Source organism: Loxodonta africana, chromosome 18, assembly GCF_030014295.1.
Source record: "Loxodonta africana isolate mLoxAfr1 chromosome 18, mLoxAfr1.hap2, whole genome shotgun sequence".
NCBI classification, from domain to species: Eukaryota; Metazoa; Chordata; class Mammalia; order Proboscidea; family Elephantidae; genus Loxodonta; species Loxodonta africana.
In genome coordinates, this window is record NC_087359.1 from 33,472,399 (window position 1) to 33,489,347 (window position 16,949).

Genomic DNA, 16,949 nt, shown 5'->3' on the forward strand with positions numbered 1-16,949 from the left:
AGGCACAGAGCATTACCAACCAAAATCAGACTGAAACTTTTAAAGGCCCGGTCTCCATGCTCCCAGTTTGCCCCTGCAAAACCACACTGAATGGGATCTGATTCCCGCCCCTGGGTTACATATGGAGAGTCAGAGTCTGAGGTACAACCTGGTTGGGTTCGGGTCCACAGGTGGCTGGCTCCTCAAATGTGATGGTAGTTCACGTCTTGAGATTGTCCTTCAGACTGCTCCTTCAATTATTTCTTAACACGCACAGATTTATTATGATAAAATAAATAGCGGTCCGCATGACCCCAAGGGTGCCCTCGCGCGTGTCTTGCTGCCGGCCCTCCTCTGATCCACTTTTCGCGCTCCCGCGGCGCCAGCAGCCCAGGCGCTGGCCCTTTAAGCCAGCGCGCGAGGCCCCGCCCCCGGCCCCGCCCCCAGCCCGGCGCCGCGCCCCGCTCCAGCTGTCCAGCGCCCGCAGCCGCAGTTCTGCCAGACGTGCACTCGGTCCTCCCGAGCTATGCACTCTCAGTCCAACTGTGCACCCACGTCGGGAGCCCAAGCCATGTCCGCTGAGAGAGAGGCAGCCGAGGCGGCCACCGTGGTAGCGGCGGCCAAGGCAGGGGCCGAGGAAGACGGCTCTTCTCAGCCGCCGAAAGCCGAGGCCGCGGGCGACCCCCAGCCGCCCGCGGTCGGGGAGGAGGCTGCAGCCGCCTCGCCGCCGCCGCTGCGCTGCCTGGTGCTCACCAGCTTCGGCGGCTATGACAAAGTGAAACTGCAGAGCCGGCCGGCCGTGCCCCCGGCCCCCGGCCCTGGCCAGCTGACACTGCGCGTCCGGGCCTGCGGGCTCAACTTTGCTGACCTCATGGCCCGACAGGGACTGTACGACCGGCTGCCGCCGCTGCCCATCACCCCGGGCATGGAGGGCGCGGGCGTGGTGACCGCCGTGGGTGAAGGAGTCAGCGACCGCAAGGTGAGCGGGGCGGCGTGGGCCAGGGCGGGGCGGCAGGACGAGAGGGGCTGCGCGGATTGCTCGACAGGTGGGCACGAATGGGCGGTGCCGGGGGTGTGGCAAGCAGGAGAAACTTGTCCCGACTGGGGTGGACGGGCGTGGGAAAGGATCCTAGTTCTGACACTCCTGGAGAACTGGATTTTGTGGAGTTATCGCCCCCTCCCAAATCATTTTTAGCTGCGGCCACCGCCCAGAGGCGGGGAGGGGGGGAAAAGAAACAATAAGGCGCCCTTGCGCATGCGCACATCTTAACGCCCACCACCTCTTAGTAAAACCGTACCTGTACCTCTGACCCCCAAACACTCCCTGAATAATTGTGGTCTGTGACCCGGAGTGACGGTAGAGCCCCGTTTCCCCGAGGGAGCTGGAGATGTGGGTAGTCGGAATTGGGCGAGGGCGCAGCCGCCGTGCCAAAGGCCGAGTCACATGCAGCCCCGTGGTCTGCGGGGGTGTGAGGCGGCCCATCCCGGAGCAGGGCCGGAGTGACGGAACACGCCCATCATGGGGCAGTGGGAGACCTGGTCCCCCACAGCCAGAGGACTTCCTTTGCCCGTTCGGCCTTGGGGTGAAGAAGGCGGGATTGGGGCTCCGGATCTTTGTTTGGGGCTCTCTGTCCCCTATGACTGCAATATTTCCTCCTCCCGTGACTCAGCAGGCGTGGCTGGCCTTGGGAAGGTCCAGCGGAATCCGCCTCCGCCTTCCTGTGCAGGACCCCTGCCTCAGAAACCCTGCTGTGTCCATTTGGCCTAGGTGGGGAGGTGTGGCACCGTGAGCAGGTTGGCGCAGCTCTGCTGCTCTGTTTCTCCTTTCCATTTATCATTAATCTTAGCCACAACCCTGGGGACAGGAGAGTCCTAAATGACCAATTTTTTGAGAGACCTGGGGTGAGGCCACTGCAGGTCATTTTTTATTTTATTTTTTAAGTCTGGCGCTTGCAAGAGAGGCCCCTGAGATGCAGCCCCTGATGCAGCCTTCCTCTTGCCCCACGGCCAGACCCAGATACCAGAACTGGATTACTTGGCTTTATTGTACCGCAAACAGCTCCTTCTTAAAGAGCTTCCCAAATTCAGCTCCGGCCCCACCCTCTCCACTCAGTTTTAAGTAACCCTGCTCTTGGGAAGGCGCTAAGAGGAATTTTTGTGGGGGAGGGCTTGCTGAAGGCCATCCACCTGACCTCCCCTCCCACACTTTCCACCTGGTAAATACAGGCTATCCCGTCCAGGGCTCAATCTGATGTAAGAGCCTAGATTCTGGGGGGGAGGTTTCCCCCTCCCTCCTGATGTCTGGGCTGGGGAGGGGGCATGGCCCAGCCGTGGGTTGAGCTGAGGAGTGGACATGAGCCAGGGTGAGACTTATTCTGGGTCAGATCTGGGCCCAACGGGCCACTACCCCTTCCCGTGCTCTGGAGGGCCATTTCTAAGTTAGCTACCCCTGAGTGCTGGGGTGGAGAGGATCCATTCCTCAGACCTCATCTGCAGGCCAGGACTTGCTGGGAAGGATCCCAGTCCTGGGTCCTCCTCTTGGGTGGAGTGTGGGGGCTGAGGACATGAAAATGGGTGTGTGGCAGAGTCCCATCCCCTTTCTCCATGAATTCTAAGTCTTGTTGATATACAGAATTCTCATCATTCCTGGCAAGGGCCCAAACAGACCCCGTTTGTCCTGGGACAGCATCCACACCTCCTTCCTGAGGCTCTTCAGAGAGTGATGAGAAGCCCTCCTTTCTCCTGATCACCATTCTCTGTCCTTCCTTGGATCCCAGTTGATAAGCTCGGGGGAAAGGCTCTGTTACCTTTGCCCCTGTCCTGCAAGTGGCTGAGAGGTGGGAGTGGGAAGCATTTCCCTGGTAAATGGGACCGTGGCTCTCCTCGGCCACCTTGCCATCTCTGGGGAAAGGTGTTTACTTGGCCCCCAATACTGGTAACTTCTCCTGGGTGACCACGCCCAGCCCTAAACTCACAGAGACCTTTACCTGCTCTTTGGTTATGGCCTTTACCACATACCCTCTACCTTCAGTTGTTGGATTCTGATCTTCCCTCCTTGCTGTTATCCCATTATGGAGCACTACAGTGTGTCAGACGTTGTGCTAAACCCGTTAGATAATTATTTTTTTCATTAATCGTAACTGCCCTAATTTTCAAATGCGGAAACTGGAGCTCAGAAAGGTTAAGTAATTTAAATTTGCCCGAGGTTGCACCACAGTTAAATAAATGGTGGAGCCCATTTTTTAACCGAGGAGTTTGACCTCTTACTGCTTCATACTGCCTTAACTGTAACTTCTTGTGTTCAAGGATCTTACACAATAGCCAAATGTAAGATCTGTAAATTGGAGATAAGAGTAGTATCTACCTCAAAGAGCTGGTGTAAGGATTTAATGAGCATTTACATATAAAGCATTTAAAATAGGGACTGGTCCTCATTAAGTTGCTATTTTTGTTGTTCATGTTATTATTTGTCATCGTTATTACTGTGACTTCTGCTGCTGCTTCTACTACGACTTCATTGTCAAAAAGAGGACTGGGTACCTAGTTGAAGGTCAATAAATCTGTGGGTGAATGAATGAGTGACTGAATGATGTTCTTCTTCCATTCCTCAAGGAAGGGGACCGGGTGATGGTGTTGATCAAGTCGGGGATGTGGCAGGAGGAGGTGACTGTGCCCTCAGCCCAGACCTTCCTAATGCCTGAGGCCATGACCTTTGAGGAAGCCGCTGCCTTGCTGGTCAATTACATCACAGCCTACATGGTTCTCTTTGACTTCGGCAACCTGCGGCCTGGCCACAGCGTCTTGGTACACATGGCTGCAGGTGACAGGCTCCTTCCCTTTATCTCCCCTGCTCACCCTACCCAGATTTCCTTCTAGGCCCCTTTCCTGCAGCTTGTCTGGACTGTCGTAGTCATGGCAACACCAGGCTGCTTTGGCCTCTGGCGCCCAGAGGCCTCTGCAGTGCTGTTGCCATGGAAACATTCAGGCACCAGGTCCAGCCTAGTGTGCTGTCCGTATTAACAGTGCCCTCACCCAGCACCCCCTCCTCTCCACCCACCTGCCCCCAATTCTCAATTATGGAAATTAGATATAGAATGAGGGAGGAAAGCCCCAGTCAAAATGAGGCAAGATGAGGGTTATGGACCCGGCCCTTGAGATGCTAGCATGGGGAGTGATAGCCAGGCTACTCCATATCCCTGTTATGGGTGTCTCCACAGGGGGTGTGGGTATGGCAGCCCTGCAGCTGTGCCGTACAGTGGAGAATGTGACCGTGTTTGGAACGGCCTCGGCCAGCAAGCACGAAGTACTGAAGGAGAATGGGGTCGCACACCCCATCGACTATCACACGAGTGACTATGTGGACGAGGTCAAAAAGGTCTCCCCTAAAGGTGGGGATCAGGGCATGGGAGGTGTGTGGGACGTGGGGTCAGGGAGGGAGTCGCTAGACCTATGGATCCTAAAGCTGTTCCTGGCTCCCGTGACTCTGTGGCAGGAGTGGACATCGTCATGGACCCTCTGGGTGGGTCAGACACTGCCAAGGGCTACAACCTTCTCAAACCCATGGGCAAAGTCGTCACCTATGGTGAGTTAGTGGGTTAGGGAAGGAGAGGGGATATTAGAGGAAGGAGGGTGGGTCTGAGGGGTGGGGCTCAGGGCTCCAGGGCTTTGGAATGGGAGAAGGGACAGTGCTTTGTAGAGAGCACCAGGGCTGGGAGTGGTCCCTGGCATTCAGATTGCTGCTTCCTGGGTGCCAGCTACTGTCCTCTTTCACAACTTTTCATGCCAATTCTAGTAAATTCTCAGTGTTCCCTCCGTGCTCCTTTTTAGGGATTGTTGCTGATGCAAAGTCAACCAGTTTGCCTTCCTTCTGACCTAACTTGTGGGCTTGTTGGGCAAGCTGTGTGTCCATTTAAAAAACTATTTCACACAAAGAATAAAGATGAGAGCAATTTTTGAGTCAGCTGAAATCGGTTTGGGCCTGGTAGCTAGCAGGTTGAGGACAGTCCTGTCATCTCTAGCACTGTTGTGGATAATTGTAAGGGGACCACAGAGGGCGGACAATGGATGCAAACATGCCAGGATATGCCCAGCACCTGGATTCACTGGCTGTGCCTGATCCCTCAGGAGCCGCCAACATGCTGACAGGCCCCAAGCGGAACCTGATGGCCGTGGCCCGCACCTGGTGGAATCAGTTCAGTGTGACAGCACTACAGCTGCTGCAGGCCAACCGGGCTGTGTGCGGCTTCCATCTGGGCCAGCTGGAGGGCGAGGTGGAGCTGGTCAGTAGTGTGGTGGCCCGCCTGGTGGCTCTGTACAACCAGGGCCTCATCAAGCCCCACATTGACTCGGTCTGGCCCTTCGAGAAGGTGAGCAGATGGCTTCTGAAGGAGGTCCTGGGGGTAGGACTCCTGAAGGCCGAGGTTCCAGGGGGAGGATTCCTGGAGAAGAGGAGGGCAGACTGGGCTGGCTCTTGTGGGTAGGGGTTGGATGGCTTTGGGAGCAGAGTCTTTTCTTGCCCCTCCAGGTGGCTGATGCCATGAAGCAGATGCAGGAGAAGAGGAATGTGGGCAAGGTCCTCCTGGTGCCTGGGCCAGAGAAGGAGAACTAGGGCATGGGGCTGGAGGACCCTTGGGACCCAGGAAAGGGGAAGTTGGGAAGCCACATTCTGTTGACCACTAGTCTTGCCTTTCATCCTCTGTCATAATGCTCTGCCCTCTTTCTCCCAAAGGTCTTCATGAGGATGACCTCTTCCTTGCCCTTTCTCTTCAGTCAGGGCTGCCCCCTCCCCTTTGCTGCCCTTTCCCCCTTCCTTCCTGGTTGGGAAGTGACCACTTGGATGTCTGGGCCCTGCCAAGGGGACAGGGAGGGTCACAGGGAGGCTGAGTGCTTCCTGCCCCCCACCCTTTCCCCAGGCCTGCTGTGCTGCTTTTGTGCCAAGGTCCCTCCCCGTCCTATTCTGGTCCTGTTCTGTGTGCTTCTGCCCGTGCCCCACCACCTCCCCAAAGAATTGAAATGTCAGCTCAGGATATGGGGGCCAGTCTGTGAGTCCAGCATGCACCCGTCTCTCTCTAGTATCCCTTTACCCCCAGGCTGACCACTGCCCACCTGTGAACTCTCGCATGGCCTCTTCCTCTGTCCCCAACTTCTTAAGCACAACTGGGTTTTTTCCACCTCCAGGTTTTCTACCACTCTTAGCCAAGGTTGCCTCTCACAACACAAGTGGGAATCAGACCTCCCCCAGGTCACAACTCTGTGGGAGGAACACAGAGCCCCCACTTCACTGAGTTCTCTGGATCTGTTCTCAGTGCCTTAGCAAAGGAAAACCTATGCTTGTGTGTGTGTGCGGCGGGAGGGTCCCAGTCCCCGCCTCCCTCTCTGCCCCTGTTCTCCCCAGTGCCTTCTTGTTCTGGTGGAGCTGGGGTTTCACTTGTCCCCAGTCCCACACTACTGCCAAAAATCTGTGTATGTGCCAGTGGGTGGGCGTCTAGCCCTAGCCTCCCAGGCCCGGGCGAAAGCAGTTGCCCTTGTTGTGGTGCGTGCCATGTCCTGTCTCTGGGGCTGTCAGTTCTCTATCAATGGCTGAGGAAGAGGAAGAGGTGGGGAAGGCTTCTTGGCCTTGCAGATAAGTGTGGCATTTACCATCCAGGGCTTTGAGAGGCAGCGCTGTTTGTGTCTTGTTCTGGGACCAAAGTAAAAATCAAAGCACATTCCCCTTGCTGTCAAGGGGGGCCCCACTGCCTTCTCAGTGTAAGGAGGTAGCTTTTTTGACTCAGCCCCAAACTTTGTTTACACGGGTGGGGAGTTGGCGCTGGGAGGGAACGAGGGGTGGGAGATAGGCCACTGGAGCCAAAGCGGGGATTTCCGGGGTAGAGGTGTAACTCCTCTGCTTTACAAGCTGGGGTTTGGGAGGGTTATTGCCCCAGCCATTGCCAGTGGGAGGTGGGGGGAGAGGCCTAAACATGTGAAGTGCGATTTTTGCTTTTGTGTACCCCACCCCATTACCGCAGCTGCCTTTGTGTTTGTGTCAATAAAAAACCAAACCCTGGTCCTGGATGTTGCCTCTGAAAGTAGAAGGGAAGGTGGGCTCCTGGACAGCCAGTGCTGACAGCAGAAGGCTTCTGGCCTGTCACTCCCTCCCCAGCCTCCCTTCCAGGCCCAAATCAAATTTCCTTTCAAGACATGAAATGAGGAAGAACACCATGCTACCCAGACACTTCTGCTGTAATTGGGCAGTGTTTCGTAACTTATAATCCCTGCCCTGTGGTAAGCATAAAGATCTCTCTCTTACATGCACCACCCCCAGCCCAGTTTGAGAACCTTGGCAGAGGGGTTGGGGTCGGTGATGTGAAGGACAGACCCCTAGCCCGACTCATAGGTGAAGACCGCCAGGCCCCGCTCTCCAGGAGGCACAACTCTTAGGGCCTCCACTTCCCCGCCCCCACGGGTGGGCTTCTGGAAATGGATCTCCAGGACATCGTGCAGCTCTGGGCCATCCAGGACGTCGGGGATGTTGAACACCACCACTGAGCGGGGCACTGGCTGGAACCAGGTCTGAGAAAAGAGCCAAGAGATGGGCAAAGGCTCAGAAGAGTAAGAGGCTAGGGGCAGAGGCTGGGGCAGGCAACACCCCATGTGAGTATGGGAGGGGTCTGGAGGCCTGGACAAACTGGCACTGGGTAGGTCAGTGGGGGTTAGGGGGCTCTGATCCTTCCTTGGGCAAGTTTCTGGCAGGCAGATAGATACCCTGGCCCAGACCCCGTTCTGTACCCCCTGCTTACCTCAGCTTTCTGGATCTCCCCACTCATGTAGGGAGAGACACTTAGAAGGAACTGCTGCCCACCCAGTGGCACCTTGAACTGGCCAATCTGGCACAGGCGCTGGGCCACTGTGGGAACAGGGAGGGGGTGGACCCTTAGCATCAAAGTCCTCTCCTCTCCTGTGGCCCAATGCACCCTGTACCCTAATCTCCCCTCCAGGAGGCCCTGCTGGGCCCTTACCTCCATACTTGGTGAAACCCAGCATGACACCTCCTTGTAGCAGTTCTCGAATCTCCACATCACCACCCCCAATGGAGGCCTTGCCAAAGAAGATCTCCACCTTGTCCAACAACTGCTCCTCACTCAGCTTGAGCCCTGCAGGAAACCCACTGACCAGCACCCTCCGGCTGCTGATCTCGCTGGACATCTAAGGGGAGATATGGGGGAGTGGTCCCAGGCACAGCCCCACTGCCCCCTGCGCAGGTGCACAGCACCCCTGCACATCCCAGGGCCCTGCCATTCTGTCACCTGGATGGTGGTCAGCATGGGCAGCTCCAAAGGTTGGACCTGCACCCGCAGTCGGCACTCCTCCATGTCAATCTTATGCTCCTTTTGTTGGAGCACCTGCTCAGCCACTGGGTGGGGAAAGGAGGGTCAGTAATGGGGAGCCTCCCAGGCCTTGGCTTGAGGCTCTCCCACTCACCCCCTAACTCACCCTTAGGGTCATCGAAGGTGATCAGAGCTGAGCCTCCAGGCAGAGGGCAGCGGATCCGCAAGTTGGAAATCAAAGACTTGGGCACTTCCCTGCCCTGCTGAGTGTGGCCTCGAAATACCAGGGGGAACTCAGGCGCTGGGAATGGGACCTGAAGTTGGGAAAGGGGAGGCCAATGCAGCCCAAAGGGTGGGAGAATTCCTCACTCCCTCCCAGGAAGAAAGCACCCATTCCACTGATGCTGAGTGCCAGAGCTAAATACATTTACAAAAGAAAGAAGAGCTGGATGAATGTAGGTCATGTCCCATGTGAGGCACTTACATACAAGATCTTAGTTTGTCCTCACAGAAGCCTGGAAGGAGGTAGTTCCCACTTTACAGATGAGAAGACTGAGAGTTCAGGTAACATACTCGAGGTCACACAGCAAAGAAGTGGCAGAGCCAGGAGTGAAACTAAGAACTCCCTGATTCCCAGCTCTTTCTATCAGGCTGCATCCCTCCCACCTTACCTTGTCTTGGGGGGCATTCCTGGGGTCCCTTTTCAGCTGTTGCAACTCCTGAAGCCTCTCCCTTAGTCTGACCTGCTCCTCCAGGAGGGTGTGGAGGGCCTATGGGAACAGAGGGGACCAACCAGACATCTACCTGCCTTTCCTAAGTCTGAACAAGCCCAGGGGAAGCAGGTGCTATTCTGGATGCTACAGAAGAAGAGCTGATGCCCAGACCCAAAACAACCCACCACCTTTAGTCTGGGCTGGTCCTAGCTCACTGTACCCAGGACTTGGCCAGCTGCATCTCAGTTTCTCTCAGAAGGCCAGGAGCCTTTGCTGCAGCCTTAGCTGGTTTATTACTGCCCATCTAGAATTTAACAAATACCCACTGGGCACCTGCTATGAGGTGCTGGGAACTGAACTAGGCAGGGTAGGAGACACTGGGCAGTGGGAGACAAGTACATGGTCACATGGCATTGTGGAATGCAGTGGAAGTTTGGAGGAGGGACAGACTCCGGTTAACATAAGGGAGGCTTTGAGGAGGAGCAGGGGCTTAGACTTGCAAAATGTCATGATATGATTCACTAACATTAAGCACTTACTATTTTTTTTTATATGCCTGTCCTGAGGCACTGGAGGTGCATTGGTAGAATTCTCGCATCCCATATGGGAAACCCAGGTTCAATTCCCGGCCAATGTACCTCAAGTGAAGCCACCACCCATCTGTCACTGGAAGTTTATGTGATGCTGTTCTAGTGGAGCTTCCAGACTAAGACAGACTAGGAAGAAAGGCCTGGTGATCTACTTCCAAAAAGCAACCAATGAAAACCCTATGAATCACAATGGAAACCCCACAAGTGATAATGGGGATGGTGCCGGACCTGGCAGCATTTTGTTCTGTTGTGCATGGGGTCACCTGACTTGACTGTGGCTAACAGCGTAACCCAGGCACTGTGCTAAGCTCCTTATATGGATCATATCACTTAATTCTCACTACAATCTTATGAAATGCATACCATTCCTATCTTTATTTTAGAGGAGGGAACTCAGGCTCAGAGAGGTTGACTTGTGCAAAGTCATTCAGCACCAGGCAAAGTCATTCAGACTCCAGACCTCACCCTGCTAACCTTTGTGCTTTACAGACAGTAAAGAAATCAAGCCCAGAGCAGGGAAGTAAGTTATCCCATGTCACCCAGCTTGTCCCTTGACTACTAACTACCCTTTCCACTGTACCAAGTGGTCCCTCAGTCTGGGTGTGATTTGGAGCCGATCCAGAGAGAGAGCTGATAACACAGGCAGGGGAAGGACACTAGGGATACAAATAAAAGCACCTTTTTTTTGTGGGATGGAGCAGACAACAGAGTTTACAGTGTGTGTTGCAAACACTGATAAATAATATCAGCTCAATGAAGTATGAGCTCTTTTGTGAAGATGAAACTCTGTCCTGGTCATCTTTCTGTCCCCAGAGTCTAGCAGAATCCCTGGAACAGAACAGGCGTTCAGTAAATATGTGTCGTGTGAATGACAGGATAGGAGCAGATTATAAAGGGAAATAAAATCCAGTGTAAGTTAGATCTATTTTAAGCAGATGAAAACTAGGGCTTGACCAAATTATGCTAGTTTATGAGTAGTGAGAAAGGTACCTAATTATTTATAGTTACAGTTAGTTATATCATCAGGGGTTGCAAACTCAATGCCTTCAGGGGCCAGTTAGATGACATCAATGCATCAAGGGAGTCAGTGCAGCATAATAGGGAATAGTGGGGACTCTGACAAATTAGAGAACATATGTCCCCACGAAAATGGGCAACCTCTTCTCAACTGTTAAGTTTTTCACATGGGCATCTGGTTCCCAGCATTTCAGCATGTTTAAATCAGAAATCTGGATTTTTATTTTAAGAAGATGGCTTAATTTTTAAAATATACAAAAAATGAAATACATCTGTGGGCTAGATTAAGTCCTCAGTCTATCCTCCTTTTACTTCTGCTTTGAATCTTGATTATGATTGTACATAATTGAAAATCTAATTGGTAATGTTATTTAATATTTAAAATTAATAGCTTTCCTGCTTGATTTGATAACAGTTTGGCCCAATTAATAAAAAATGTTTGCCTTGAGCATAGTACTCTTATAATTATTTATATGAACTTAATCTGACAATAGTTAATCTAAAGCAAAGATGAACTTGAACAGGTTGTTGTTGTTAGGTGCCAGCAAGCCCATTCCAACTCATAGCAACCTTATGTACAACACAAGGTAACACTGCCCAGTCCTGTGCCACCCTCACAATCATCGCTGTTTGAGCCCATTGTTGCAGCCATTATGTCAATCCCTCTTGTTGAGGGTCTTCCTCTTTTTCACTTTACCAAGCATGATGTCCTTCTCCAGGGACTGGTTCCTGATAACGTGTCCAAAGTACGTAACACGAAGTCTCACCATCCTTGCTTCTAAGGAGCATTCGGGCTGTACTTCTTCCAACGCAGATATGTTTGTTCTTCTGGCAGTCCATGGTATATTCAGTATTCTTTGCCAACACCATAATTCAAAGGTTCTTCAGTCTCCTTTATTCATTGTTCAGCTTTCACACGCATATGAGACAATTGAAAATATCATGGCTTTGGTCAGGTGCACCTTAGTCCTCAAAGTGACATCTTTGCTTTTCAACACTTTATAAAGAGGTCTTTTGCAGCAGATTTCCCCAGTGTAATATATCACTTGATTACTTGGCTGCTGCTTCCATGGGCGTTGATTTTGGATCCAAAACAAGTGTTAGTCAAGGGGTGCCAAAAAAACCAAACCCGTTGCCATAGAGTCGATTCTGACTCAAAGCGACCCTACGGACAGAGTAGAACTGCCCCATAGGGTTTCCAAGGAGCAGCTGGTGGATTTGAACTGCCAACCTTTTGGTTAGCAGTCCTAGCTCTTAACTACTGTGCCACCAGGGCTCCAGGTTAAGAGGTAGAGAGCCTAAATTAATGGTGATGAAATAATACGGGTAGCGATAGTAAGAATGGTGACACAACGTGAAGTATGTAACCAATGTTATTGAACTGGTCATGTAGAAATTGTGCGTGGATGTATGTTTGATTGTGTATATTGCCACGAAAAATAAATATTTTTAAAAAAGGAAAAAAGTATTGGATTTGATATAGTAGGAAATGGGGAACTAATACAGATTTCCGAAAGTGGGAGTGACATGATGGGCGTGGTATTTAAAAAAAGACCAACCTGGCAGTGATGCCTGGGGAAACTGGAATGGTGACCTTGGAAGGAGGAAAACTACCCCAGAAATTCTGAGGGATGTGGCAGGAGCTGGCCTGGGCCTCTGGCAGGGGGGACAGAAGGAACATGTAGAGATGAAGACATTCAACAAAGAAAAGCCTTATGGATGCCTGCATGAAGGAGACAGAGGGGAACGAACCAAAGATGAGGCCAGGCTGTGTGAGAGTTTGGAATAAGGCCACTGACCCAGCAGGCAAGGAAGAGAACCAGCAGTTGCTGAGGGTCTGCTATGATGTGCCAGGCACAGTCGGTCTATGAATCACAAAACCACCTCCTGTCCCCAACTCCCTGAAACTTCTCAAAGGACCCTCTTAAGAATAACACCGGCTAACTCTAGTCACTTACTTGAATTCAACTATAAACCAAAAAAAAAAAAAAAAAAACCCCAAACCCATTGCCATTGAGTCAATTCCGACTCATAGCGACCCTATACATGATAACATGGGCCCTAAATGCAAGCTAACGTTCTCTGGTGCTCAACTGAAAAAATTGTGCTCACTGTTGCTGTTTTTAGGTGCTGTCGAGTCAATTCCAACTCATCGCGACCCTATGTACAACAGAACAAGACACTGCCCAGTCCTGCGCCATCCTCCCAATCCTTGCTATGCTTGAGCCCATTGTTGCAGCCACTGTGTCAAGCCATCTCACTGAAGGTCTTCCTCTCTTTCGCTGACGCTCTACCCTACCAAGCATGATATCCTCCTCCAGGGACTGAGCCCTACTGATAACATGTTCGAAGTATGTGAGATAAGAGTCTGGCCATCCTTGCCTCTAAGGAGCATTCTGGTTGTACTTCTTCCAAGATGAATTTGTTCTTTTGGTATTCCATGGTATATTCAACTTAGGGATGAGTTAGTTAATGGATATAAGATTACTTTGACTATATACATTCTTCTCCCTTACTTGCTGTCTTAGTTATGTAGTGCTGCTATAACAGAAGTATCACGAGCGAATGGCTTTAACACAGAAATTTATTCTCTAACAGTCTGGGAGGCTAGAAGACTGAATTCAGGGTGCCAGCTCCAGGAGAATGCTTTCTCTGTGTCAATTCTGGCAGAAGGTCCTTGTCATCAATATTCCTTTGGTCTAGGAGCTTCTCAGTGCAAAGACCCTGAATCCAAAGGATATGCTCTGCTCCCAGCTCTTCTTTCTTGGTGGTTTGAGGTCCCTATCTCTCTGCTTCCTTCTTCTGTAAGATAAAAGGTGATACAACACCCCAGGGAAACTCCCCTTACATTGAATCAGGGATGTGACCTGAATAAGGGTGTTGTATCCCACACTAATTTAACATAACCTAATCTTGCCTCATTACCCACAGGCAGAGGTTAGGACTTACAACACATAGGAAAGTTACACTGGATCACAAAATGGAGGATAACCACATACTACTGGGAATCATGGCCTAGCCCAGTTGACACATATTTTTGGGGAACACTATTCAATTCATGACACTTGCTGAGTTTAGAACATAACTTGAGAACAACAGGATAAAATCTCATGTAATTTATGCTCATCCTGGGAGTACTGGGAGACAGTTTAACATAAATTAAGAGCACAAACTTGAGCCGAGCTTCTTCCATCCCAGATCCTCTTACTACCACAAGACCATGGGCAACTTATTTCACTCTCTGTACCTTGATTTCCTCATCTGTAAAATGGGCATAACAGCAATTTTCACCTATAATTTTGCTTGGAACAGTGGTATATTAAGTGCTATATTAAATGTTTTCTATTTTAATAATCTTCATTTGATAGATGAGAAACTTGAAACTTGAGGTTTATCAAGGTTAAATAATGGGCTTAAGTAAGTCAAGCCTGACTTTTTATCTCCAAAGACAACTTGAAACTACATTGCTTTTTCTAAAGACAAAGAGTTGGCAAGGGAGGATGAGGTCATTTTATGGATATATAAGAAGAATGTGGCATCAGGGTTGGTGGGACACTCATTAACAGCCTGTGATATGCAGATGACACAACCTTGCTTGCTGAAAATGAAGAGAACTTGAAGCACTTACTAATGAAAGATCACAGCCTTCAGTATGGAGTACGCCTCAACCTAGAGAAAACAAAAATCCTCACAACTGGACCGATAAGCAGTATCATGATAAATGAAGAAAAGATTGAAATTGTCAAGGATTTCATTTTACTTGGATCCACAACACCTATGGACGCAGCAGTCAGGAAATCAATGTATTGCATTGGGCAAAGCTGCTGCAAAAGATCTCTTTAACATGTTACAAAGCAAAGATGTCACTTTGAGGACTAAGATGTGCCTGACCCAAGTCATGGTAGTTTGAATCGTCTCATATGCATGTGAAAGCTGGACAATGGAGGAAGACAGAAGAATTGATGCTTTTAAATTATGATGTTGGCAAAGAATACTGAATATACCATGGACTGCCAGAAGAACAAGCAAGACTGTCTTGGGAGAAATACTGCCAGAGCACTCCTTGGAAGCGAGGATGGCAAGACTTAGTCTTATGTACTTTGGACATATTATTAGGTGGGATCAGTCCCTGGAGAAGGACATCATGCTTGATAAAGTAGAGGATCAGCAAAAAAGAGAACCCTCGAGCAGATGATTTGACACAGTGGCTGCAACAATGGGCTCAAACATAGCAACTATTCTTGAGGATGGCACAGGACTGGGCAGTGTTTCATTCTGTTATACACAAGGTCACTGTGAGTTGGAACCAACTCCATGGCACCTAACAACAACATTTTAATAATCCTCATTTTATAGATGAGGAACTTGAGGTTCATCAAAGTTAAATAATGGGCTTAAGTAAGTCAAGCCTGTCTTTTTATCTCCAAAGACCACTTGATAGAGATACAGATATTTGAGTTTGAGGTGATGATTAGACCTACAAAGGCAGAGCAGATCACTGAAGACACAAAGGGTCAGGGACAGGACTTGGTGCACAGGACTCTGGGTTGGAGAAGCATGTGGTGATGGTTGAAGTCAAGAGGATGGATGAGCTCTTTAAAGGACAGAGCCTTGAAAATGTGGTCTTGGAGGATCCCTAGTCATGGGTCAGGGAAGAAAACGGAACGTAAAGAAGAAAAATGAAGGTATGGTCAGAGGTAAGCAGCACCTGGCCCAGGATTGGCAGATACCAAAAGAGGGGAAGAGATCAAACAGAGGTGAAAGAATAGGAGGGCTACAAGAATTCTACTCATTCACTCACTCATTCATTCTATTGTCTCAGGAAAAAAAAAAAACGTTCAGAGCAATCAGTGAGACACAGACGTGATGTGCTGACAATGCTATCTAATTTTAACCTGGATATCTGGACTAACAGCTATGTTTTTGAGAAAAACATGTTTTTCCTCGGTGATCAAAACCAGGATGTGGAACCATACGTCCCGAGGGGTTTTGACCGAGTGACCATCTGCACCCCTCAAAATACACGTACTCAGGAAAAGTGCTGTCTGGGTGCCAACAAGGTATTTCTGCAAGATACACAAAGAAAACACACGTAAGCATCTTGTGACCATGAGCTAGCCATTCTATGAAAGTATCTGTAATCACTATTAATAACCAGTGACCAATCAGTGTGATTATTACAATATTGATTTTCCTGCACTTGCCCTCCCTATGGTTTGGTTCCTCTTTTTATCCCATAAGAATACTTGTAAAACCAAATTGCCCTGGGACTACCTGGTTCCATTTTCAGCGAGTTACCTATTTTCACAATTGCAATTTTTTAAAACCATTAATAAACCTCTTTTAACTTGAAACAACATTCAAGTTTTTCTCTACAACACTACACATGGCTATTAAGCACCTACCACATGCCAGGCCCTGTTCTGGGCTCTATACAGCAGTGACTGAAAGACAAAACCTTCTGCCCTTGTGGAGCTCTAATTATCTACAATATGTTACTAATAAGTGTTATGACTACAAATAAAGCAGGGATGGAAGGACAGAGAGCGTTGGGGTGGTTAGGGGAAGACTTGCTGAGCCCGCTCCACAAGGGAGAGGCAATCCCAACCCTGTGTTTCTCCACAGTCCTTCAGCTGGTCTAAGAGAGGAGGAGCAGGGAGAGGCTTGGCCTCCGGGCCCTAAGATATCTACAGGCTCCGAGCCGAGAGCACCTCTGCTTCTCCCCACCCGCATTCCCTCTTCCTCACTTACAAACATGGGTCTGGGCTCCAGTTGGCAAACGTTGACGCTTCAGCTGGGGACGAAGTGGCAGAGTCCACCACTGCTAAAGGCTTGCTTGTACCCTTTGTGGGGCTTCGGCCTCCTCCAGCAACAGCAGGGCCTGAAATGCACCTCTCAGGGTTCACGAGGGCTCTTTGCTTCCACTTTCATTTCCGCAAAAGCCCTACCCTTTGGTGTTCACACGCCCCCAGCAGAGGCTTCCCCACCCCTGGGAGGAGCCTCCCCGGTCTTCCAAGCAGATTGCACCACAATGAAGTCTCAGGGAAAACTACCCCACAAACAGCTGCAAACTGAGTGCTAGTCCCAAGCAAAGCATCAATGCCAGCTCTAACTCCTTTCTCAATGAACTTCATGCAGGTCTCTTACCTGCACTCATCTTCAAATATCCCCTCCCCAAGTTCTCTTTCTCGTTTTTTACTCTCCTCACCAGGACCTAAGTATAGTTCACATCATAGCTATCAAGTAGCAACCCCTCTCAATTCTCTCCATATCTTGGGATTTTCTCTTCATAGCATTTCTAACTACCCAAGTCAGGGAGGTTTGGTTAATTGCTGTATCCTTGG

At 50.3% G+C, this 16,949-nt stretch overlaps 2 protein-coding genes across 4 annotated transcripts; one reads left to right on the forward strand and one right to left on the reverse strand.

Annotated features, from left to right (window-relative positions):
• Window positions 1-388: 388 nt before the first annotated feature.
• On the forward strand, window positions 389-7,024 carry VAT1 (vesicle amine transport 1). 2 transcript variants are annotated; one of them, XM_003414268.4, is made up of 6 exons: window positions 466-958; window positions 3,592-3,799; window positions 4,197-4,367; window positions 4,472-4,561; window positions 5,104-5,345; window positions 5,504-7,024. In XM_003414268.4, the coding sequence occupies exons 1-6, from the start codon at window positions 506-508 to the stop codon at window positions 5,585-5,587; spliced, it is 1,248 nt and encodes a 415-aa protein (XP_003414316.2). In that variant the 5' UTR covers window positions 466-505; the 3' UTR covers window positions 5,588-7,024. The 2 variants fall into 2 exon arrangements, with proteins under 2 accessions (XP_064126361.1, XP_003414316.2); XM_064270291.1 differs by lacking the exon at window positions 4,472-4,561 and having other exon boundaries at window positions 389-958.
• On the reverse strand, window positions 1,137-16,544 carry IFI35 (interferon induced protein 35). Of its 2 annotated transcripts, XM_064270293.1 has the most exons (8): window positions 16,357-16,540; window positions 8,957-9,055; window positions 8,452-8,599; window positions 8,265-8,371; window positions 7,977-8,163; window positions 7,758-7,864; window positions 7,297-7,530; window positions 1,137-5,417 (listed from the first exon to the last, which is right to left on the reverse strand). In XM_064270293.1, exons 1-7 carry the CDS (start codon window positions 16,360-16,362, stop codon window positions 7,339-7,341), a joined length of 846 nt encoding a protein of 281 aa, XP_064126363.1. In that variant the 5' UTR covers window positions 16,363-16,540; the 3' UTR covers window positions 1,137-5,417; window positions 7,297-7,338. The 2 variants fall into 2 exon arrangements, with proteins under 2 accessions (XP_064126363.1, XP_064126364.1); XM_064270294.1 differs by lacking the exons at window positions 1,137-5,417; window positions 8,957-9,055 and having other exon boundaries at window positions 7,037-7,530; window positions 16,357-16,544.
• Between the last annotated feature and the right edge of the window lie 405 nt (window positions 16,545-16,949).

What these genes read in the sequence shown, in the direction of transcription:
- IFI35 (XM_064270293.1), bottom strand. An exon ending in CACCTTCGATGACCCTAAGG is followed by an intron (nt 8,372 to 8,451) that starts GTGAGTTAGGGG and finishes TTCCCCACCCAG; the next exon opens with TGGCTGAGCAGGTGCTCCAA. An exon ending in GGGAGATCCAGAAAGCTGAG is followed by an intron (nt 7,531 to 7,757) that starts GTAAGCAGGGGG and finishes CTCTTTTCTCAG; the next exon opens with ACCTGGTTCCAGCCAGTGCC.
- VAT1 (XM_003414268.4), top strand. Translation starts at nt 506, where the DNA reads ATGCACTCTCAGTCCAACTGTGCACCCACGTCGGGAGCCCAAGCCATG. An exon ending in CTTGGTACACATGGCTGCAG is followed by an intron (nt 3,800 to 4,196) that starts GTGACAGGCTCC and finishes GTGTCTCCACAG; the next exon opens with GGGGTGTGGGTATGGCAGCC. An exon ending in CGGTCTGGCCCTTCGAGAAG is followed by an intron (nt 5,346 to 5,503) that starts GTGAGCAGATGG and finishes TTGCCCCTCCAG; the next exon opens with GTGGCTGATGCCATGAAGCA.